Raw genomic sequence first — 25067 nt, 5'->3', positions numbered from 1 at the left:
AAAAATCTTGTTTCAAAAATTCACATTGCTGATTCTGTTCTTCATAAAATTTAACTATCTGTTCTCACAGTGATAAAATTTTGACCAATACCTGTCCCTGCAATAGCCAATGCACTTTAGAATGATATGGCACATCTACACTGAAATACCTCATCATTCAACTTTAGCATGTTACAAAACTGACAATGCCGTGTTGTATTTGCATGAATATAGTTAACAATATTTATAACTTGTTGCAAAGTGTCACTTAAAATAGTAGCTTTCACACAAAGATTTTGCTGATGCAAGATAAAATGAAAAGAAATGAGAGCATATGGATCCGTTAATACTTTTTCATCTGTACTGTTGATACTTTTTTTTTTATCTGTGCAATAAACCTTTCATGTTTTCCTGTGATGGAAGGTGTACCATTTGTACGTATACTCACTAAATTTACCAAATTCAGTACAACTTCGCTACATTTATCTTGAAAGTTGTTAAAAATATCTATTCCCCATGTTCTGTTTGCAAGAGTGCCCAAAGCGAGTAACTCATTGTAGCAAAGAAAATCTTCTGTTATGACCCGAATGAAGTATAAAACTTGTGTTGAATCAATAGGATCAGTTAATTCATCCAAAGCAATTGAATAATATATATATTTTCCTTTTGAAGTATTGCATGAAGTTATTCTGTTAAGATGAAGGCTAATTCATGCTGCCAATCAGTTATGGTTCTCCCTGAAAGAGGCAGTTGTTTGTACTTTGAAATGTTATCGGGGTCTAAGCATCCTACAGCTTTGACAGTGCATTATTTCACAGTTTCTATGTCACTGAATGGCTTCCCTTTTTTCCTGAGTATATAAGCTACTGCTTTATAAGTTGCTTCAATGGCATTATTTCCAAGTCTTACTGCTGCCTGAAAGAATTGTCTTTGCTTTTGCTTTTCATCTTTTAATTTCTGCAATACAACCTTTCGTGCCTCTCCCTCTAATTTAAAATATCTATGGTCCTTATGAGTGTTATAACACTGATGAGCATTGAATTTCTTTAATGTTGATATTGCAGAAATGATGAGCTCAATGATTTTAGAAAAACATGGAAAGACACACACGAAATAATAAAAAGCTAAATGAGCAGAACCAAAAGATCATTGTATACGGTAACAGCAATATTGTTTTAAGGATGACTTTGAGCAAATAAGTTATTTTGACTATTATAAATGCCCAAATTAACTACAAAGGGCATATGAAGAAAAATTCTATCTGCATCCAGAGGAAGAACTGATAAATAGAAGTATATATGGAACAATTTTATACACACAGACACACACACATTTACACACACCTATTTGTGTCTAATGGTAGCCATCTGTAGGCTGGGGGGAGGGGGAAGAAGAAGATTATATGATAATTTTGTTGTATATTTGAAAGGAATAGCAAGTTGTACATAGTAGACTTTCAGTTTCATGTGCAATAATCTCTTTTATTATATTATGGAAATATTTGTTTTATTCCATAAATTAAAAATAAAAAAGTCTAAATAAGAAACAAAACTATAATTCAAGCCCTGATTTGTAACATTTGCCAATTTCTAAAATGTAAACATTAACATTGGAAATTTAATGACCAGCTTTTTTAAGAACCAGCCCTAATACATCTGAGCCTACATCCCAATCTAATTCAATCCAGTTAAACATTTAAGATTCTATTCAGTTCAAGACACTTCATTCCATGGTTGTGGATACAAAGAAGGAAAATGATCACTTCCTGTCCTCAGGGAGCTTACATGATACTGGGGAGAAGGTAGGGATGGTAGACAGGTTGTATACAAATAATTATAATTCATGTTAGAATGTGAATTTAGGTATAAGTATAACAACATTAACACATCAAGGATAAGAAGGGAAGCAATTGTCCAGGGAAAAAAATCTTTGTACCCAATTTCTTTCATAATGGTTTGGTATCCAAGACATATAGGCAACTATCAGAAATATATAGACCAAAAGCCATTCTCTAGTAGAGAAGTGGTTAAAGAATAGGAAGAAAAAAATTCTCAAAAGAAGAATTACAAAGTATTCACAACCATATGAACTAATGCTCCAAATTACAAATTACAAAGGAAATAAATGCAAATCAAAACAACCCTGAGATTTCACCTCATACCCTTCAAGTTAGTGAAGATGATGAGAAATTACAATAATCAGTGTTGGAGTGATTATGGAATGAATGACACACTCATACATTATTGGTGGAGCTGTGAATTGGTATAATTATTCTGGAAAGCAATGTGGAATTGCACAATTAAAGTAGCTAAAATGTCTATATCCTTTGACCTCAAGACTGATAGGCATATATCCCGAGGTGGTCTCTGAGAAAAGAAAGAAAGGAAGGAAGAAAAGAAAGAAAGAAGGGAGGGAGGAAGAAAGGAGAGAAAGGAAAAAAGAGTGAAGGGAGGAAGGAGGGAAGAGAAGAAGAAAGGAAAAAAGAAGAAAAGGAAGGCAAAAAGGAAGGAGGGGAGGGTGGGAGGGAGGAAGAAAAGAAAAAGAGGAGAGAGGAAGAAAGAAGGAAAGGAAAGGAGGAAGAAAGGAAGGAAAGAAAGAAAGGAGGGAGAGAAGAAAGGAAGGAAAGAAGGAAGGAGGGAAGGAAAGGGAGCAAGAAAATAGGAAGGGTGAAGGAGGGAGAAAGGAAAGGAAAGGAAAGAAAGAAAAAGAAAGAAGAAAGAAGAAAAAATCCATATACATAAAAATATTTGTAGCAGCACATTTTCTTGTAGCAAAGAAATGGAAACAAAGTAGATGCCCATTGATTAGGGGGTAACAAAATTGTGTTACAAGAATATAGGGGAGTATTACTGTACTGTGATGTAAGAAACACCAACCATGGTGAAGCATGGAAACATTTATTATGAACTGATGCAGAGTGAAGTAAGCCAAGCCAGGATGACTAACTTCTCAATGACGGCAACAATGTAGATGGAAACAACCACCACAAAAGGTTTTTTTTTTTAAATTTTTAACATTTTTAGTTAAAGTTTTGAGTTCCAAATTCTATCTCTCTGCCTCTCTCTCCCTCCCCTTCCCTCCCCCTTCCTCAGATGGTAAGTAATTAGATATAGCAATTATAGGTATTTACATACAGCAATTAGATATGCAATTATGTAAAACATTTCCATGAGTCATTTTGTACAAGACAACTTAAATAAAAGAAAAAGAAAGAAAGTGAAAAATAGCATGCTTCAGTCTGTAGTCAAACACTATCAGTTCTTTCTCTGGAGGAGGATAGCATGCTTTATCATTAGTCCTTTGGAATTGTCTTGGATCATTGTATTGCTAAGAAGAGCAAAGTCACTCACAATTCTTCAATGAATAATGCTGCTGTTACTATGTACACCATTCTCCTGGCTCTGCTCACTTCACTCAGCATCAGTTCATATAAGTCTTTCCAGGTTTTTCTGAAATCTGCCTGCTCATCATTTCTTATAACACAATCATATCTCATTACAATCATATACTACAGCTTGTTTAGTCATTCCCCAACTGATGGACATCCCTTTGATTTTCAATTCTTAGCCACGGCAAAAAGAGGTACTATAAATATTTTTGTACAAATCGGTCCTTTTCCCTTTTTTGGGGGGAGGGTGGGGGATGTCTTTGGGATATAGACCTAAAAGTGGTATTGCTGGATCAAAGGGTATGCACAGTTTTATAGCCCTTTGGGCATAGTTCCACATTGCTTTCCAGAATGGTTGGATCAGTTCACAACTCCACCTGTAGTGCATTAGTGTCCCAGTTTTCCCACCTCCTCTCCAACATCCTATATTTTCCTTTTTTTTTCATATTAGGCACTTTGATAGGTGTGAGGTAGTACCTCAGAGTTATTTTAATTTGCATTTCTCTAATCAATAGTGATTTATAACTTTTTTCTTACGTGAATATAGATAGCTTTGATTTCTTTGTCTGCAAACTGCCTGTTCATATCCTTTGACTGTCACTTGGGGAATGACTTGTATTTTTGTCAATTTGACTCAGTTCTCTATACATTTGAGAAATGAGGTCTTTATCAGATATACTTACAAAAATTTCCCCCAGTTTTCCACTTTCCTTATAATTTTGGTTGCATTGGTTTTGTTTATGCAAAAATGTTTTAATTTTATGTAATCAAAATTACCTATTTTACATTTTGTAATGTTCTTTGTATCTTCTTTGGCCCTAAATACTTCCCTTATCCTTAAATCAGACAGATATACCATTCCATGCTCTCTTAATTTCCTTATGGTATCACCCTTTATGTGTAATCATGTACCCATTTTGACCTTATCTTGATATACAGTGTGAGACATTGATCTGTACCCAACTTCTACGATACTGTTTTTCAGTTTTCCCAGCTTTTGTCAAATAATGGATTTTTGTTCTAAAAGCTTGGATCTTTGAATTTATCACATGCTAGATTACTATGGTTACTTACTATAATGTAATTTGTACTTAATCTATTCCACTGATGTATCACTATTTCTTAGTACCAGATTGTTTTGATAATTACTTCAGATCTGGTACAGCTAGATTTCCTTCTTTCACATTTTTTTTCATTGATTCCCTTAATATCCTTGAGCTTTTGTTCTTCCAGATGAATTTTTCAAATTATTTTTTTCTAGCTCTATAAAATAATTTTTAATAAAATAATTCTGATAGTTTGATTGGCATGGCACTGAATGAATAGACTAATTTAGGTAGAATTGTCATTTTTTATTCTATTGGTTTGGCCTACACATGAGCAATTAATATTTTTCCAATTGTTTAGATCTGACTTTATTTCTGTGAGTGTTTTATAGTTATGTTCTTATAGCTCCTGGGTTTGTCTTGGCAGGTAGACTCTCAAGTATTTTATATTGTCTACAGTAATTTTAAATGGAATTTTTCTTTCTATCTCTTGCTGCTACGCTTTGTTGGTAATATATGGAAATACTGATGATTTATGTGGGTTTATTTTGTATCCTGCAACTTTGCTCAAGTTGTTAATAATTTTAAGTAGTTTTTTTGGGCAGCTAGGTGACGCAGAGAATAGAGCACCAGCCCTGGATTCAGGAGGACCTGAGTTCAAATCCGGCCTCAGACACGTAACACTTACTAGCTGTGTGACCCTGGGCAAGTCACTTAACCCCATTGCCTAGTCAAAGAAAAAGAAAGAAAGAAAAAGAGTAGGTTTTTTAGTTGATTCTCTAGGATTTTCCCAGTATACCATCATATCCACTGCAAAGAGTGATAGTTTTGTTTCCTCGTTGCCTATTCTAATTCCTTTGATTTCTTTTTCTTCTCTTATTGCTATAATTAACATTTTTAGTACAATATTAAATAGTAGAGGTGATAATGGGCATCCTTGTAACCATCCCTACATGCCTGCTATAAATCCCACCTTGTCATAGTGTATGATCCTTGTGATATATTGCTGTAATCTCTTTGCTAGTGTTTTATTGAAAACTTTTGCATCAATGTTCATTAGGGAAATTGATCTATGATTTTATTTCTCTGTTTTGGCTCTTTTCAGTTTGCGTAGCAGCACTATATTTGTGTTGTAAAAGGAATTTGGTAGGACTCCTTCTTTGCCTATTTTTTCAAATAGTTTACATAGTATTGGGATTGATTGTTCTTTAAATGTTTGGTGGAATTTTTTATGAATCCATCTGGTCCTGGGAATTTTTTCTTAGGAAATTCATTGATGACTTGTTCAATTTCTTTTTCTAAGATGGGGTAATTTAATATTTTAATTCTTCTGTTAATCTGAGTAATTTTTATTTTTGTAGCTATTCATCCATTTCACTTAGATTGTCAAATTTATTGGCATATAATTGAGCAAAATAGCTCCTAACAATTGTCTTAATCTCTTCTTCATTGGTGGAGAATTCACCCCTTTCATTTTTGATACTGGTAATTTAGTTTTCTTCTTTCTCTTTTTTAATCAAATCAACCAATGATTTATCTATTTTATTGTTTTTTTTTCATAAAACCAACTTCTAGTTTTATTTATTAGTTCAATGGTTTTCTTACTTTCAATTTTATTAGTCTCTCCTTTGATTTTCAGGATTTCCAATTTGGTGTTTAATTGGGGATTTTAAATTTGTTCTTTTTCTAGTTTTGGAGTTTTTTTAGTGGCATGCCCGATTCTCTACTTTATTGATGTAAGCAATTGGAGAAATACATTTTCCTCTAAGTACTGCTTTGGTTGCATCCCATAAATTTTGGTCTGTTGTCTCATTGTTATCATTTTCTTTAATGAAATTATTGATCGTTTCTATGATTTATTCTTTGACACACTTGTTTTTTAGGATTAGATTATTTAATTTCCAATTAATTTTTAATCTTGGACCTCTTTCTCCTCTTACCCTTTCCTGCCAGGTTGGTAAGTTGCTTCCTTACCCCTAGACCAATTCTGAAGCAGTTTTCTATTTGTTTGGAGGGGAATTTAGGAGGGCTTCATATGGTCCCTTCCTCACTCCTCCATCTTGTCACCAGATGTCCCCCACAAAAGGATTGAAATGTTGTTGTAAAGGTGTTAGGAACAAGCCAATTCCTAAAGAAAACACATGAGAAGACACCCCCTTGACCTTGGCAGAGACTTGGCAGACATAGGAGTGCACAGGCCTGAGATTGTTTATAATGTTAGATTTTTTCAAAATGCATTGATCAATTTTCCTGGATTCTTTGTTATAAGGAGTGACTCCAGAGGGAAGTTATAGGGCAAAATCAAGGTGATGTGAAAATAGAAGATATCACGAAATATATTATTATTATTAAAATTATGTCTACCAAAATGTGATTTGGGATATAGGCAACACCTCTATGTTATGGGGCGCAGCAGTCTTAGGATATATGCTGCATGAGTGTTTGAAGGAAAACTCTGGAGATTTCTGTGTGTGGACGTGACTGGACTTACTGTCCCCCATAATGCAAAGGTTTCATAGCAAAGGTCAAAACACGGCCTGAGAAATTCTGAAAGGGCAAGATCATGTCTGGTTTGGGAGCCATCAGGAAAGACTTCGTGGTAGGAAAGATGGCAATGAGGAGCAAGGGAGAAGGAGCATTGGTTTCCAGAGATGGTGGCATGGGCAAAACCAGGGAGGTGGGAAAGAGGGAATGAACATGGTAACAGAATGTAGTTTGGTCCAGTTTGGCTGGCGCTGGAGAGGAACGTAAGCTAAGGCTAGGAAGGTAGATTGTGGAGAGCCTGGAAAGGCAGGCTAAGGCTTGGATCTTTTTTTTTTTTTTTTTTTTTTTTTTGTCCTCCTTTGTCCAGTAGGGAGTTAGTGAAGATTCTTTAGCAGGGAAGGGGAGGTTGGACAGAGCTGTCCCATGAGATTATGTATTTAGGATCGATCAGAGAGGAAATATATTGTAAGCGGGGAGAACATTTCAGAGGCAGGAATGACAGTCTATACAAAAGGGGGAGGTGAGGGAGAAGGACCGGATATAAAAGATAGTAAGGAGGAAGACTGTCCCACAAGCACAGATGAGAAGTGGTTCAGAGGTCATGGAGATGCCTGGGACGGCCCTCCCTGCACCCCACATCCTGCCCACACCAAGCCGTCCTCTACTCAGCTGTCAAATTGATCTTCCTAAAGCACAGGTGACTGTGGCACTCCCCCACTCAGTAAACTCCAGTGCTTCCCTATTTCCTCCAGGATCAAATGTAAAATCCACCATTTGGCTTTCAAAGCCCTTCCTACCTGCCCAGTCTTCTTACACTTTGCTCTCTTCCACACATTCTATGATCCAGTGAAACCCCTTATTGTTTGTCCTGCAAGCCACTCCATCCAGCTAGGTGGAGCAGTGGTAGAGTATTGGCCCTGAAGTCAGGAGGACCTGAGTTCAAATCTGGCCCCAGACATTTAGTAGCTGTGTGACCCTGAGCAAGTCACTTAACCCCAAATTGCCTCAAAAAAAAAAGCACTCCATCTCCTGATTCCCTGCCTATCTCTCATGACTCTACCTGTCTGTCTCCACCTCCTGACTTCTCTGGCTTCCTTCAAATCTCAGCTAATGTCCTAACTTCTGGCAGGAGCTATTCCCAGTCTTCCTTAATCTTGGTGCCTTCTCTCTGAAACTACCTTCAATTTATCCTGTCTGTGTGTGTCCCCTCCATGATCATTTTACACATCTTTCCCATTAGACCATGAGCTCCTCGTTTCTTTTTATCCTTAACCCTTTAGTACAGTGCCTGGCACACAGTAGGTGCTTAATAAATGCTAGTTGACTTGACCAGGCATACGCCTCTACAGTCTCGGGAAAATGCTCTTGGGATGCTAAGTCTGTAGGCACCGTGGCCTTTCCCTAAAAGCTGTATCCCTCCTCTTCTCCCTCACCCTCACGTCAGCTCAGACTCAATTCCCCAGACATTCCATCTTGACATGGCATTCAAGGTCTTCTGTAGTCTAGTACTGTCCCACTTTTTATTCATTCAACAAACATTTGTCAGGAAGACTTGAATGTTAATCAATCAATCAATCAACCAACATTTATTGTCTATTACATGCCTGGAATTTGGTTCTTGCCAGAGACACTTAGAAATCCTATGACCCTGGGCAAGTCACTTAGATCCTTTTATCCTCAGTCTTCTCATCTGCAAAATGAGGGGAATAATAGCACCTACGTAGCTCTCAGGTTGTTATAAGGACCAAATGAGATAATATGTAAAGCTCTATGTAAACTTTAAAGTGCTATACAAATGATTTCTATTGTTATTGTTATTGCTGCTGCGGCTGCGTGAAGACCCAGTGCTAGGTACTGGAGATGTGAAGATATAAATCTTCGCATTCCCTGCTTTCAAGGACCTTACACTCTAGCCAGCGACAGCAGCTTGTACAGGTAACAGACACATTCAGGAGAGGCTGGGGCCCCATCTGACCTCTCCAGCCTTCTACTTTTTCCTCCCCTTCATGTGTTCTATGGTACATTCAGATTGTGACGGTGTTAAATATCAACCAGATGAGCTTATGTTGGCTCCTAGAAGTAAAGTGCTTTGGAGGATCCCTTTGGTAGATGAGTGGAGGATGGATCAAAGAGAGACTTGAAGCAGGGAGACTTCCCCCCCCCCCCACTCAAGGCTATTTCGATAGGCCAAGGTGGAAGGTGATGAGCACCTGTACCAATGGAGTGACTGTGAGAATGCAGAGGATTCGAAAGATGGGAATGACAAGGATTTGACATCTAAATGGGTAAGATGTGGGGTTAATGACATAAAGATATGAGTCTGGGTGTGGAAGGGTGGTAGAACCCTCCACCAACAATAAGCGATTACAGAGAAGGGCAAGGGAGTGACTGAGTTTTGTTTGGGACATGACGAATTTGAGATGCTTCCAGTTGGAGATGTCCATCAGGCAGCTAGTTGTGTGGGCCTGAAGCTCAGGAGAGAGACTGACTGTAAGGACTGGGAATCATCCGCAGAGAGATCATTGAACGTATGAGAGCTGCTGAGGTCACTCAGTGTAGAGATGGAAGAGAAGAGGGACCAGGAGAGGGTCACAGTTAAGGGCTGGGATATGGCCATCGGCAAAGGAAATTATTAAATGCCTAACACACGGCCTCACACATAGTAGGTGGCTAATAACGGCTTGTAGATGGTTTCTCCAGGTACACTGCAACATCCTTGAGGATAGCAATTGTCTCAGTTTTGACTTCCTACCCCCAGTCAGTCAATAAACATTTTTTAAGCACCTACTATGCTCAAGGGATACAAATGAAGGCAAAAGGACGATTCCTACGCTCAGAGGAGCTCACAGTCTAATGGGGAGACACCCCACAAAGAACTCTGCATAACCAAGATAGAAGTAGGATAAATTGGAGCTGAGCAGCGGGGGAAGGCACTAGCATTGGGGGAATTGGGCAAGGCTTCTTGGAGGCGATGGGACTTTAGCTGGGACATGAAGGAAACCAAGAGGCAGAGATGAGGAGGGAGCACATTCTCGGCATGAGGGACAGCCAGAGAGAAAGCTCGGAGTCTGGAGACGGAGGGTCTTCTCGTCAGCAACAGGAAGGAAGTCAGCGTTACTGGTTCCCAGAGTAGCGGAGGGCTCCCTCGCATGGGGTCTCCAGCACCTAGTCCAATGCCTTGAACGTCAAAATAGGTGCTTATACATAAATGTATTTCACCTGCCCCCAGGAGACTCCAAGCCAGGAACTGTGAGAGTACTTAATGAATGCTGGTGAATCTAAATCCAGTGCCTGTTTGCGTGTTCAGACAGGTTCGCGCTCCTGGCCTCCCCTCTGTGGTGTGTGTATATGTGTGAGTGTGTATGTGTATGCGTGCTCGTATATGTATGTTTGTGTATAGGTGTGTGTGTGAGTGCGCACGGGTGTATGTATGTGTATGGGTGTGTGTGCGTATGTATGTGTTTGTGTATGATTGTATGTGTGTTGAAAAGGAGGAGCCCCATCTAGTTCACGTGGAAGAACTAGGCAGTTTACAGGGATTTTTGTTCAGAAAACATGGGCAGAGGGACACTCATTTATTCCAGGATTCTCAGTGTCCTGCTGACCTTGACCCTACGATCCCCGTCCCAGGTCTCCCGCCCCTCCCCCTCTTCCTTCCCCCGCCCCCCGCCGGCTCAGCCCGGACCGGGTTCAGAGGGGGTGGGGCCAGAAGAGGGCGGGACCCTGGCTTCTCAAATACCCCTCCAGTCGGTGGTGCCCCTCGCGCTAGCTGTCAGGCAGGCGTGGATCGCGATGGGAGCTGGAGTCGCTTGGGTTATGGGTGCTTGGTGGGGTGTTTTCCTCCTCTGCCGTCGGGGCCAGGGTGAGGACCAGGTCCCGGGGCTGGATCGCTCAACCTCTGCCCACTGCGGGCCAGGAGAATTCCTGCACCAGGAGGCCAACGTCCTACGCTGCTGTAGCCTGTGCAACTCGAGTAAGAGAGGAAGGTGATGGGTTGAGGGAGGGAAAGAGGAAGAGGAGTCCCTGGGCCAGCGACTCTGAGGCTGACCTGGTGTGCCCCACCCTCGGACCGGGCTAAAGCGGGCCCTGGGGCAGGGACTCTGTTACTTGATAGTGGAAGGTCGGGAGGGAGTCATCTCTCCATTTCAGGCATTCGGAGGAGAGAACGGGTCGAGGCTCTGGGGGTCGGGTGAGGTGGTCTGGGGACAAAGCTGCACTGGACTTCCTATCCCCATTCTCCTCGGCCCATGCCCTCTTACCTTCCCAGGTCCTATCGGCCTTTCTCCTTGGCCACACTCAAGATGTGCCCTGGCGTCCAGTTCTCCTCCACCCACAACCCTAGACCTGGACTTCATTGTTTTGCCCCTTGTATTGGAGTAGGGGCTGGGAGTAGAATGGAACCCTCTGGAAGGCAGGGCCTGTTTCCATTCTTGGCTTCATTTCCCTGACACTCTGTTTGGTGCCTGCCATGTATGTGGTGGGTGCTTAATATATGCTTGTTGAATTGAATTGTCAGGGCAATGCCAGGGAATGCCCCTTCTTACAGGAAGCCTTTCCTGAGTGTCAGAGTCGGGGATGCACTGCCCTTAGTCAGGGCTTGGGCTGGAGGTCCCCTGGACTGCTCACTGGCCCCAGCTGCATTGGATATCAACAGGCTGGGTGTGGCAATGCCCTAAGGGGGGGGCCCCACTCTGACTATGGGAAGGTGGTGGCATTTACCCAGGGTGTGGGTTGTGTGTGGGGGAAGCCATTCCTTTGCTCAGGGGGAAAGATGGCTGGTGGGCGGGTGGGTGGATGGTAAAGTCAGGTTGGGGATGATTTTTATCTTACCACACGAGGAATGTGTGTGTGCTGGCAGAAGGGAGAGATCTAGAAATGGCATTTCATTAGGGTGGGTAAACTCACCGTAGATAGATAGCTCATCTCTAACTTAAGGTTTTAGAGCATTTCATGGGGACACCGAGAGGTGAATGACTTGCCTAGGGTCACACAGGCCAGTTTAAGATGTGTCAGAGACAAGATTGAACCTAGGACCTCCTGACTTCAAGACTCTCCCTCTGTCCACCATTCCAGCTGGCCTACGAGGATCACCTGGACTGGAAATGAGGAAATTGAGCTTGGAGGAGGGGAAATGATAGCTGTGTTCATATATTTGAAAGATCGTCACATTGAGGAGGGGTTAAGCTTATTCAGCATGACCCATGAGATCAGAGCCAGGTGCAATGGGGGAAAGGGAAACAGAGAAGAGAGTTGCACAGGGTTAGACTTAGACCTGATGATGTAGGGAGCTGTCCAGACGGAGAATGGGTTGCCTGGAGAGGTAGTGGATGCTAGAGCCCTCCCCTTGAAGGTTATCTTCTACGTACTCTGAATGTATGTTGGAGGCGCCTTTTTATTTCCTATTTATTTACATGTTCTCTTCCCCCCTTAGAATGTAAGCTTTGTGAGGGCAGGGGCTATCTTTGCCCTTCTCCATAAGTACCAAGGTTAGTACTTTACCTGGCACAAAGCAAATGATTTAATAAATGAGATTGCTATATGTAAAGTACTTAAGGTCCCATATAAAATGCTAGCTATCAATGAATGCTTCTTGATTGATTCATTGATTAGGGGATTCCCTCAGGGAGGCTAAATGACCACTTGGCAGTCACGGGGAGGGGATTGTAGAAGGCATTCCTGGTCAGGTTCAGGTTAGATTGGTTGACCTCTGAGGTCACTCCATGAGAGGCAACATGCTAGAGTGGACAGAGTGTTAGACCTGGAGTCAAGAAAACCTGGGTTCACATCTCACCTCAGATGCCAGCATGTGACTCTAAGCAAGACACTTTCTCCTTCTAAGCCTCAGTTTCCCCATCTGTCAAATGAAGAGGTTGGGCTTCGGAGGTCCCTTCTGCTTCTTAATCTACAACCCCATGACCCAACGACTTACCACTTTGCTGAGTCTCTCTCTGACCTGGATCACAGCTGTCTGCAAGGCTGCTGATCTCCTGGGTCTAAGAAGGTGGCCCTGCCCCTGCTCCTGGAGATGCTCCCTAACACCTCGTACTTTTGTTCCCAGGTAAGGCATGCCCATCTCATCAGCTGAGGGTCTGCACCTGTGCCATACCTGGAGAGTTCTGTGAGGATTCTGAATGTAAAAGCTGCACGAAGCATACGTGCTACCCCGGCCAACAGGTCCTCATCCACGGTGAGCGCCAGAGCATGGCCACGCCCCTCTCAAGGACCCAACTCTGGTCCCATGCAGCTCCATTTCCACTCTGCTCCCATTTTCTGCTTTGTGGCTTGCGAGTGCTGGGCCAGCCGCTTCTGGCCACACCCACGCATGGGAGCTCAGGGGATGCTGGGGCTGGGCAAGAGGTGACGGGCAAAACTTTTGGAAAGAAGCCAGCTAAGAATGGATACCCAAGCCAATTTAACCCAAGTGTTCTGTGAGCATTTAGGAAGCACCTGCTGTATACTAACACTATGCCAAGCACTAGGGACACAAAGACAAAAGTGAAATCCTCAAGGAGTTTATATTTGAGCAATTATTAAGCACCTACTATGGGGAAAGCCTGTCATATAAAGGCCCTTTACAACCTGGCTCCAACCAACCTTTCTAGCTGTGTTTCTTATTATGCTCTGTCCCATTCCCTCCATGCCAGACAAGTTCTCCCATCCCAGAACTCAAAACTCCATTCCCTAGGTCTATGTATCTGCACATGCTATCTTCCATTAAGGAGGCAGTATGGTACGATAGAAAGGGCACTGTCTCTGGATTCACAGGGCCAGGGTTCTAATCCTGCATCTGATGTATTACCTTAGACACACTCCTGTGCCTCAGTTTCCTCCTCTGTAAAATGAGGGGGTTGGGCTAGGTGGTTTCTCAGGTCCCGTCTGGATCTAAGTGTGTGATCCTTGGATTCTGGTCTACACTCTCTCCTCGTCTCTACCTCTCAAGCTCAGCTCAGGTGAAGCCAGTTCTTGGAAGTTTTCCTCGATTCCCCAGCCTCCCCATCGTCACCCTCCTCTTCTTCCTTAGATTACCTTGCCTATACTTAGGAGCATAGATTTAGAGCCTTAGGGTTATAGATTCTTTGATTTAGAGCTGGAAGAGACCTTAGATTCAATTCTACAGACATTTATCAACCTCCTACTACGTGCAAGGCACCATGCAAACAGTGCCTGATGTCAAGGGGCTCACATTCTAGTGGGGGGACATGACTACAATTTGAGGGGCAAGAAGACAGAACAACTTGGGGGCTTGGCTAAGGCTTCCAACAGGAGGGAGACCCTGACGTGAATGAATTTAAGAAGTGGAAGTAAAGGGAGGGAGTGTAATCCAGGCAGGAGGGACAGCTTTTACAAAGGTGCAGTAGCAGGAAATGGAATGCTGAGTTCAGGGAACAGCAAATGGGCCAGTTTATCTGGAATCTAGAGAGTGTGAGGTTTTCTAGTCCTACTCCTTAATTTGACATATGAGGAAAATGAGGCCCAGAGACTTGCCAGGGTCACACAGCCAGTAAGTGGCAAAGCCAAGATTTGAACCCAGGTCCTTTGAAGCGAGTCCCTTGCTCTGGATGCACAACCAATGTTTACCCATAAGCCCTCAGTCTGGGTGGGTTTTCTTTCTCCAGTGGAGGGTAAGTGGAATGAGGGGCAAGGAATAAGTGGCTAGACTCCTGACTCTAAATTCAGTGCTTGCTCTTCCAATATACCACACTATACTATACACGTTTTCTCCCCTAAAGAACAGGGACATCTCACAGCGGGGACTTCACAAATGATTGTTGACTTGGAGGCACTAGGATGGGCCCTGGGGACGCAAAGATAGGAAAACAGCCCAGGTGCTGGCCTCAAGAGGCTGACAATCTAATGGGGGGTGGGGGGTGGGAGGTGGAAGCATAAGGTATGAGCACAGTATTTATGTGTGGGAGGATGAGATAAAGAAGATCCATGCTTTTTTCTGAGGGTGGGGAGAGGGATCTAGGAAGACCTCCTGGAGGAGGTGGCAGCTGAGTTAAGATTTAAAAGAGTGACCATGGGGGTGGGGGGAGAGGGAGAAAGGAGACTGTTTCATCTCAGGAGGATGCTGAGAATAAAATATGGGGATGGGAGAAGGCTGGTGAAGGACAGGGGATGGGAGTGGTCCAGAGGGGCTGGAACTCGGGACTAGTTCAGGGAGAGGAGCATGAGTAGGTTTGACTGTTTGGTTGAAGTCAGGTTGTGGAGGCCTTGAATGCCAAGGTCAGGAAGGTATGCGTTATTTGCAAGGCAATGGGAGCCACTAAAAGACTGTGAGCAGAGCAGACACGTAGTCAGAACTGGGCGTTGAGAGGGTTCTGTGGGTACAGCACAGAGGGCCGGCAGGGCTGGGGCAAGACCAGAGGTAAGAAGACCATCCTGGGGGACCAAGCAGAAGCAGCTGGAGAGGTCAGGGGGAGGTGCTGCCCTGGGGCCATCTCATCAGCTCCGGGGGACTCTGGAACACCTCTATGCAGATGGCTCCCATGTCAACCGATTTAAATGTTCCACGTCACGAACTCTCTACATTCTAATGTTCTCCATCAACCTATTCTCATATTCCTTATAATATATTTTAACACTGAAGATCAATACTTTCTAATATTCTAGAGCACATTCTATATATTATATAGCAATGTATTCTAATATTCCATATCAGTATTTTCTAACATCAATATTTTCTTCTGTAATAGAATATAATAGTCTATTCATCTTTTAAAGTAGTCCATATACTATATTCTATATATGCTAATATCCTATATCAATCTATGCTGATATTCTATATCCTATATATTCTACTCTTATATATGTGCTAATATTTGACATCATATATTCTATTTATTTTAATGTTGTACATAAATCTATCCTAATATTCTATAATACATTCTATATATCCTAATATTGTGTATAATCCATTCAAATAGTCTATATCACATATTCTATGTATTCTAATAATCTATATCAGTCTATTCTAATATCTTATATTCTATTTCAAGCTATTCTAATGGCCTATATCATATAGTCTATATATTCTAATAATCTATATCAACATATTCTAATATCTTATATTCTAATATTCTATATCAAGTTATTCTAATAGTCTATATCATATATTTTAATAATCTGTATCAACCTATGGTAATATCTTATATTCTATATCAAGCTATTCTAATAGCCTGTATCATATGTTCTACATGTTCTAATAAGTTATGTCAACCTATTCTAATCTTGTATTCTATATCAATCTATTCTAATATCTTATATCCTAATATTCTATATCAAGTTATTCTAATAGTCTATACCATATATTTTAATAATCTATATCAACATATTCTAATATCTTATATTCTAAATCAATCTATTTTAATATCTTACATTCTAATATTCTATATCAAGCTATTCTAATGGTCTATATCATATATTCTAATTCTTGATAACAATCTATTCTGATAGTTTGTATATCAAATAGTCTAGTATTTTATATCGATTTATTCTAACATTCTATATCCCATATTCTATACATTCTAATATTCCATGTCAGTCTGATCTGATCTCTCTTCTGTGTCCCCATGGGATTCCTCATCATTAGCCACTTGGGTGTTCCCGAGGCGTATTTCCTTTCTGTCCTTGCATTCCCAGTGCCTGGCACATGACACTTAATGAATGCTTACTGAATTCAGTTATCCAGCTTAATATGTCCAAAGGACCGCTCATTATATTTCGCTCTGGATCCATTCCTCCTCCAGATTCCTTCTTTTGTTGTCTGGCACGTAGTAAGCGCACTTATTAAATGCTCATTGACTGACTGATTGACTGATTGGTGGCCCCACCTCCTTTCAGTCCCTTGCTCTCCCTTGCTCAGCCTCCTGCCAATCAGTTGCCAAATCGGGTTGGTTCTCTTTCCTCAGCACCTTTTGTATCCATCCCCTGCTTTCTGCTCACATGGCCTCTTCCCTAGTTCCTGTCCTCACCCCCTCTCTCCTAGACTATGGAAACACCTTCCAAATCACCTTCTTTGGGTAATTTCTGTCACCAGCCCATCTCCCACGCAGCTGCCAAATGACTATTTCTAAGAAGCAGACGTGACCATGTCACTTCTCTATTCAGAAATCTTCAGTGGAGACTCCTCACTCTGTCATTTTCATCCTTCCACAATTTGGCTTCCTCCTCCTTTCCCAGAATTCTGCATTATTTCCTTTCACATAGTCTTTGTTTCTGCCACAGTAGCTATTCTCACAAATCATTGTGCTGTCTCCCATCTCTGGGCCTTTGCATTAGCTGGGCCCCCTCACCTGAAATGCATTCTTTCCTCCCCTCTATCTCTTAGAATCCCCAGCTTCCATCAAGATCCAATTCAAACACCACCTCCTATGGGGTTCATTCTCAATCCTCTTTCTCTCCTGATAATATTTTTTTAATTAATTTTTTTTGAATTATCAACAATCACTTCCATAAGCTTTTGAGTTTTAAATTTTTCTCCCCCTCCCTCCCTCCCTAAGACGGTGTGCAATCTGATATAGGCTACACATATACATTCCTATTGAACGTATTTTCACATAGTGATGTTGTAAGGAAGAATTAGAACCAATAGCAGGAACCACCAGAAAGAGGAAACAAAACTCAACAGAAGAAAAAAAATAGCAAATAGTATGCTTCGATCTGCATTCAAACTCCATAGTTCTTTCTTTGGATGTGGACAGCATTTTCCATCACGAGACCTTTGGAGATGTCTTAGATCCTTGTATTGCTGGGAAGGGTTAAGTTTATCAATATTAGTCATTGCACAACGTGGCTGTTATTATGTACAATGTTCTCCTGGTTCTGCTCACTTCACTCTGCATCAGATCATACAAGTCTTTCCAGGTTTTTCTGAAGTCCGCCTGTTCATTCTGATAATATTTTTTATTCATTTATCTGTACATAGTGATTCTCCTGAGTACAATGGAAGTTCCTTAAGGGCAGGAGTTGGTTAACTTTGTATCTCTGGCATCCAGCATAGTGCCTGGTATGGAATAATTACTTAGTAAGTGTTTATCAAATTGGATTTTGGGATGTATGGGAAAGAATCATTCAGAGGTAAATAAAAACAATGGTGAATCCTGCAATGGTGAAGGCTTGGATGAAGGTAGACAGCATTAACTTGCAGCTGACCTCGTAGCATTAGGATGTTCTCGAAGGGCCCTTAGGAGTATAAGCCAGGCAGAGACAATCCAGCAATAAGCATTTATTAAGCACCTACTGTATACTAGCACTATGCTAAGGGGCCAAGGATAGATACAAGGGCAAAAACCAAAGCATTTCCAGACATTAAGAAGTTTACATTCCAACTGGAAAGACATAGATGCAAAAGTAGGAAGAAACCCAAAATATATACAAAGCAAATTCAATGTAATGTGGGATTTTGGGGGGGGAGGGCATGTGGAGAAGGGGATGGGATAAGTCACTAGCAGCTAAAGGGATCAGTTGGGTTTCTGGTGGTGTGTGGGCTGAGCTCTGAGGGAGGCTAGATAGTCTAAGAGGCAAAGATGGGAAAGGAATCCACTTTAGGCATGAGGGACAGCTGGTGCAAAGATGGGAGATGAGAAACAGCGAGTAAGCCAGTTTGCTTGGAACGTAGAGTGTGTGAGGAGAAGTCATGGATCACAAGCCTGGAAAACTGGGTGGGAGCCAGAGTGTCGGGGCCTTAAATACCCAACAGAAGTTTTGTGCTTTGTCTTTGAAGTAATGGGGAGTTACTGACATTTTGTGAATAGGAGAATGACTCGGTCAGACCTGCCCTTCGGCAGCTGAATGGAGGCTGGGTTGGAGAGGAGAGAGTTTAGAGGCAGGGAGTACAACAGGCAGCTTGTCCAGTAGTCCAGGCAAGAGGGGGAGGGGCAGGTCAGAGATCACGGACCTGATCTGCTTTGGGTAGTGCCAAGAGCCCGCTAGTGTGAGTAGATGGCAAGGGGGCTGTGGTGGGGGCAGTATAACCAGATGTGTTGGTATATAGGTATAAAAAAAGATAGAGATATTTATGTATACACGTATAATTAAACACACACAAACACACATGCACATATATGTGCCCATATACGTCCACATGTATGTAAACACACATGCAATTCATATAGACCCATATTTACACGCACCTACACACATACATGTACCCTAATATATGTTATATCATGGCTAACTGTGCCCTGCTTTCCCCATGGTGGTCATGGCTATAAAGGCACATCTTCCATTCCTTTGGACAGGCTTGCCTGGACAAAGGGGGATGTGTCCCTCCTCCAGGGTCTCTGACTCCCCCATGTCTCCCTGCTCTGCCGTGCTTCCCACCCATCTATTCCTGGTTCTGTCCCCAGGGAGGTTTGTTTTCGGCTTCACTTGCAAGGACTGTGAAGATGGAACCTACTCGGATGGCATTGATGGCAAATGTCTGCCCTGGACTGAGTAAGTTGGGGGTGCCTCAGGAAGGCACTGTGAGTTGTAATGGCTCAGGGCTGTCCAGAACAAGCCTAGCACACACTCGAGAAAAGCTAAGGGTAGCCGGCTCGATTGAGTACCCCTAAAAGCCCACTGCAAACTCCCTCTGGAAGTCAGCAAGCATTTATTAAGTGCCTACTATGCGCCAGGCACCGTGCTGAGCCCTGAGAAGATCAGAAAGGCAAAAATATGGTCCTTGCCCTCAAGAAGCTCCCAGTCTAATGGGGGAGACAACACTCACCCACTTGACCTGTCTAGCCCAGGGCAGGGGGGCTGGGGCACCAGAGACCTTCTGGCTCTTGCCCCAACCTCTCTTGTACAGACTTCAAAAAAGGGGACTTGGGCTCCAGGCAGTTCCAACTCAGAGCCCAGGTTCTGCTGGCTGAGGCTACTGCCCAACTTGGGGGGCTCAGAGGCTGAGGAAGCTGGAGTCCTAGGGGAGGAGGTGGGGAGTCACCTAGCTAACAGCTCCTGACCCATCAGCAGAACCAGGGTTTCCAGGAGTGGGATGGCTTGGGGTTTAACCCCCCAACATCCGCTCAGTCTCCCCCTCTTGTGATAGGCAGCTTGTTAGGGTGCATGGGGGCTGGGACAGAGGGGGTCCAGCCCAGGGTGGAGGTTGAGGGGTAGCCCTGCAACTTTGTAGAAAACAGTGCTTCCCTCTGGAAATGGGGAACAGAAACCCCCGGCCTGGTCTCACTGAGGCCGTGGTCTAAGCAAACTTGTCTTCTGTCTCTGTGTGTTTGGGTTACCCAGTTGTGCCAGGGAGGGATTTCTCACAGTCCGTCCAGGAAACAGAACCCACAACGTGCTGTGTGGCATGGCTCCGCTTTCAGGAACAGGTATTCTTCTTCTTCCCCTTCCCTGCCCCCACAGCCGTAGGCTCCTCTACCCATGTGCACCTATCAGGACTGCAGCCTCTTTGGTCTTGCCCGTGCTCTGACCTGTGGCCCCCCTGGGTTTGAGCAACTCAATCCAACCAGCAGTTTTTTTTTGTTGTTGTTGTTTTGTTTTTTAGGCAAGTGACTTGCCCAGGGTCACACAGCTAGTAAGTGTCAAGTGTTTGGTCTGAGGTCACGTTTGAACTCAGGTCCTCCTGACTTCAGGGCTGGTGCTCTATCCCCTGTGCCACCTAGCTGCCCCAGCCAGCAGTTTTTAAGCACCTACTATGTGCCAGGAGACTGAGCTGGGCACTAGAGACACAAAGAAAATGAAATGGGCTCTGCCCTCAAGGAGCTTACATTCTCCTGGGGCTGGGGTGTGGGGATGGGGGGGAGATACAGTTGCTTACAGAGAAATAAATACAAAGTATTTATAAAGTCACTTCAGAAGGGTGCTGACTACCTTGGGGAGGTGTGGAGGGCTTTCTGGAGGCCACATCACCTGTGCTGTGCAATGAAGGGAGCTGAGTATTCTATTGAGGGGCAGGGTGAGGAGGTCCAGCATTCTGGGCATGGGGGACCATCAGTGCCAAAAGCACCAAGGCAGAGCCAGCAAGCCAGTTTGATTGGACTAGAGAGAGTGGAGGGGAGTCCAACGAAAGGTAGAAGGGAGCCAGATTGGGGAGGGTTTTCAATGTCAGGCTGAGAGAGGCTGGCTTTTATCCTTAGGCAGTAGAGAGATTTTTTTTTTTCAATAGGAGAATGATACGTTCAGAACTAGCAACATTATTGATGTAATAGATAAAGAGCTAACCAAAGGCCAAGGCAGGGCCAAGAAAGCCTGGGTTCAAGTCCAGCCAATGATATATACTGGCTTTGAGACCCTGGACCAAATGCTTAACCTCTCGGTGACCTAGTCAATTAATTCTCTAAGACCGAACTGCAGAGGTGTTGACCTGCACTGGTAGACAGCATTTCCTCACCTGGGAGTTCCTTAAATCAGTGAAGTTCTTATGCCTAATCTGGGTGCAGGGGAGGGTTGGCGCTCAATCTTGGGTGTCTATCTCTGTTGCACCCCTCCCCCCCCAAACTTAGAGAGTCTCATGATCGCTGTTCCTGCAGGCCTCTCCAATTCCTACAGCATCCCCGTGGCCATCCTGACAGGCTTAGCTACGATTACCTTTGTGCTTGTCATTATCCAGCTGGTCCTCCACATCTTGTGGGTGAGAAAGGAACCCTTCACCAAGGACAGAGGTCAGTTCTACTGGAGATGTGGAGGAGGGTGGTGGCAGTGCCTCAACTGTCCCCCAAGTTTCCAGCGGAGGAATACTGCCTTTCAACCAAGCCCCTTCCCAATTCCCACCTCAATTGTGGGCTGGGCTGTGGGCCTAGGGAGAAGCCCCAAAGGCCAGCGCCTCCCCCTACCCTACCTAGAAACCCCAGAAGCCTGGAATTTGGATAATCCTTCCAGGCCTCTTCCTTCCACTGCAATCCTGGTCTACCTGACCTCCAGGAGGTAAAGTGCCCCACCGCAGTTCATCCCTGGTCAGGGCAAGCCTCACAGCAGCAGTGACCCCAGAGCTCACCTTTCCTTTTTTCTCCAGAGGCCACCTTGCCCCTGGGGCCTGGACCCCCTGATGATATCTGCAACTGCCCTTTCCCAGAGGAGGAGCGGGGGGAGAAGACAGCAGAGGACAAGACCCAGATGGGTCATCTGTGGGCATAAAGGAGTTCGCCTGACTCAAGCCTGCCACAGTCCGGAACTTTAAAGGGGATACCCCAGAGACACAAGGACAGAGGCCAGCTTCCTGTCTCGCGGTGCTGTCTTCTCTCCTACCTGAAGCTGCAGCTTGTTCTGCCTGAGGCCCGGGTCAGCGCACCCCAACTAAGAGCCCTTAGAATGTGAGATGGTTGAAAGGCCAAGTGGAAACTGAGCCATTACTCTGGATCTGGGCCCAAGCCTGGAGCTTCACAAAGGCAGCATCAGAATTGGGGGGATTGGTGTGTCAACACCCCATTCAGACCCCGGCACTCAAGAAGAGGAAAAGAAGGAGGAGAAAGGGGAGAACCAGCCCTCTGGCAACTTAGACTGAATATATCAACTCCCCAGAGGGGACATGGGGCAGGACCCCAGGGGGCTGGACCCCAGACCTGGTATTTCTTCTCCTACCTCTGGACCTTTGCCTAGGCTGTTCTCCTATGCCTGGAACATTCTTCTACCTTTCAGAATCCCTTTTATTATTGTTTTCAATCAATTAGTCATGTCCAAATCTTTGTGATTCCATGGGGAGGGGCGTTTCTTGGCAAAGATACTTTGCATTTCCTTCTCCAGCTCTTTTTACAGATGAGGAAATTGAGGCATTCAGGGTTAAATGGCTTTCCCAGGGTCACACACCTAGTAAGTGTCTGAGGCCACATTTGAACTCAGGTCCCCCTGACTCCAGGGTGGCCACCTACTTGCCTTCAAAACACAGAGGATTGGACTGTGGGAGTGAGGAGGAGGTTGTCTGGGCATTGTATCAAGAAATTGAATGATATCCAGCCCCAGTTATTCATCTTTTCGTTGGCCTTCACATGTAGCTGAGTTAATTCCACTTGCCTGAGGAGCAGTTGAATTTGTAATATTTGTGGACCTGTGGCTAGGCAGCTAAGCGGGATAGTCCGGAAGATCTGAGTTCAAATCCTACCTCTGACATTTGTTGTATGACCCTGGGCAAGTCATTTCACCTTTTTCAGGCTTAGTTTTCCCATCTGTAAAATGCAGATAGTAGCACCTACCTCGCAGGGCTATTGTGAGGATTGGATGAGATGATCTATGTACAAAGATGCTGCAAACCATGAATAGCTGTTATTATGCTTAGATAGTTATTATCAGTAGGCGTTCAGTCATCTCAATGTTCAGTTTCTCCTTTTTCAGTTTCAGCAGCATAAGCTTCCCTTCCGGTGAGGGAAATCCCTTCCCCAGGGCTGCTCCGTGGGTTCGTGGAGTGCCCCCAGGCTGATCCCTTCCTCTGTTCTGCATTATGGGCAAATTTCCCTTTGACAAGGGAGAAGAGGCCCTGAACCCATCCCTTAGCTGTCCTCACCTTCCTCTGAGCTTTTCCTTCACTTAGAATAATATTCATTCATTCATAGAGCACTTGACAGTTTGTACTTTCTCATCTCGTCCTCTTAGCCCTGGTACTTTGGGGTTGGCTTTCTGCCCCCCCTTTCCTCCATTGGGTCTGATTTCCTCAATGGAGGGGCCTCCCAGGTGAGGATCTCCCTCCACCAAGGTAGGTTGTGACCTCTGCCACTTATAGTCAGGTTACACAGCTGAGATTTGTCAGAGGTGAGACTCGAACTCTTATCTTCTTGGCTCCAAGGCAGGGTTATTGTACCCTGTGCCATGCTGCCTCTGTGGGCATGCTTACCTCATTTTATAGCTAGGGAGCCTGAGTTTCAGCAAGGAAGGGGGAAGGTAGCTAGCGAGTGTCGGGAAGCAGCATTCGAACACAGATCTTGCCCGACTTGAAGCCCTGCATTCTTCCCACGACTTGCTGTGATCTCTTTTCCATTCTTTTTTGTTCCATCTAGAACCTTTCCTTCTTCCAAGCCCTCACTGCTCAGGTGACAGGTCCTCCATGGAAGCTTATCTGTCATCAGTCAGCCAGGCTCCACTTGGGTTTCTGAGCCCCCAGGGAGCTGACAGTTACTTGTTGTTTCTGTCTCCCTAATATTCCTCTCAGGAGTCTCCCTTCCCCCACTCACATGGACACGCCTCAGGTTCAGACTCTCACTACCTTTCACAGGGCTACCATGATGGCCCATAGATCCATCATAACCAACATGTCCAAAACAACTTGTATTTCTTGCTTCAAGCCTCAGGGAAGGCAGTTTGGGAGAGTGGAAAGAACACTGGCTTGGGTTCAAATCCTGTCTCTTCTATTTACAACAGGTATGACTTTGGGCACTTCTCTGGGCCTCAGTTTCCTACCTGTAAAATGGGCTAGCTGATGCGTGGGAAAGAGTGTTGGGTTCGGAGTCAAAACACCTGGGTTTGAATCTCGCTCTTGCCTCTTTACTACCTATGTCACCATCAGCAAGTTACTTGGCCCCTTTGGGCCTCAGTTTCCCCACCTGTAAAAGGAGGGGTTTGGACTTGATGGTTTCTATGGTCCCTTCCAGTTCTAAGTACATGATCTTATGTCCCTTCTTCAATCCATCTTCGCCACAGTTGCCAAAGGTCTGACTGTGCCGCTCACTCTCCCAGTTGGTAAACTCTAGGGGTTTCCTATTGTCATTAGGATCATAGATCAATCTCTCTTTTTGGCTTTTAAAGGCCCCATGACATGGCCCTAACCTCCCTTCTCACACTGTACAGTGAGGCCAAATGGGCCCATCTGCTCTTCCTCCCATATGACACCTCATCTCCCCTCTCCAGGTGTTTGCACTGATGGTACCCCTTGCCTGGAATGCACTCCCTCCTCCTCCTCTCTGCCTCTTCCAACCCCTTATTTCTTTCAAAACTCCACTGAAGCACCACCTTGTACAGGAATCCCTTCCTGATCCCTTCAGTGCCTAGTGGCCCCCCATCCAAATGATCTTGTATTTATTTTGTTTATATTTCTAGGTGTGTTTTATTGTCTCCCAGATAGAATAGAACCTCCTTGAGGCCAAGCATGAATTCATTTTTGTACCTGTATCCCTAGCACCGAGCCAGTGTGAATAATAAATGCTCATTGTCTAACTGATTGATAAACTTCTCCCTGGCACTTGCCACGTTCTCTTCCTTACCGCCTGATAAAGCAGAATTGCGGCTCTGCCACTGTGTATGGT

The 25067-nt window shown here is 44.0% G+C and overlaps 1 protein-coding gene across 2 annotated transcripts; it reads left to right on the top strand.

Moving 5' to 3' along the window:
• Positions 1–10661: 10661 nt before the first annotated feature.
• Positions 10662–22518, top strand: TNFRSF18 (TNF receptor superfamily member 18). Of its 2 annotated transcripts, XM_027855458.1 has the most exons (6): positions 10662–10870; positions 12956–13084; positions 19248–19335; positions 20125–20210; positions 21372–21503; positions 21854–22518. In XM_027855458.1, the coding sequence occupies exons 1-6, from the start codon at positions 10690–10692 to the stop codon at positions 21973–21975; spliced, it is 738 nt and encodes a 245-aa protein (XP_027711259.1). In that variant the 5' UTR covers positions 10662–10689; the 3' UTR covers positions 21976–22518. The 2 variants fall into 2 exon arrangements, with proteins under 2 accessions (XP_027711259.1, XP_027711260.1); XM_027855459.1 differs by lacking the exon at positions 12956–13084.
• Positions 22519–25067: the final 2549 nt, after the last annotated feature.

This window comes from Vombatus ursinus, unplaced genomic scaffold (assembly GCF_900497805.2).
Source record: "Vombatus ursinus unplaced genomic scaffold, bare-nosed wombat genome assembly UNPS02010822.1, whole genome shotgun sequence".
In the NCBI taxonomy this organism is placed as follows: domain Eukaryota; kingdom Metazoa; phylum Chordata; class Mammalia; order Diprotodontia; family Vombatidae; genus Vombatus; species Vombatus ursinus.
The sequence above is the reverse complement of the archived record's forward strand: the minus strand, read 5'-3'. Positions and strand labels throughout refer to the sequence as shown.

Coding starts and splice junctions, on each gene's coding strand:
- TNFRSF18 (XM_027855458.1), top strand. CDS start 10,690: ATGGGAGCTGGAGTCGCTTGGGTTATGGGTGCTTGGTGGGGTGTTTTC. Junction 10,871..12,955: donor CTGTAGCCTGTGCAACTCGA/GTAAGAGAGGAA, acceptor TTTTGTTCCCAG/GTAAGGCATGCCCATCTCAT. Junction 19,336..20,124: donor AAATGTCTGCCCTGGACTGA/GTAAGTTGGGGG, acceptor TGGGTTACCCAG/TTGTGCCAGGGAGGGATTTC.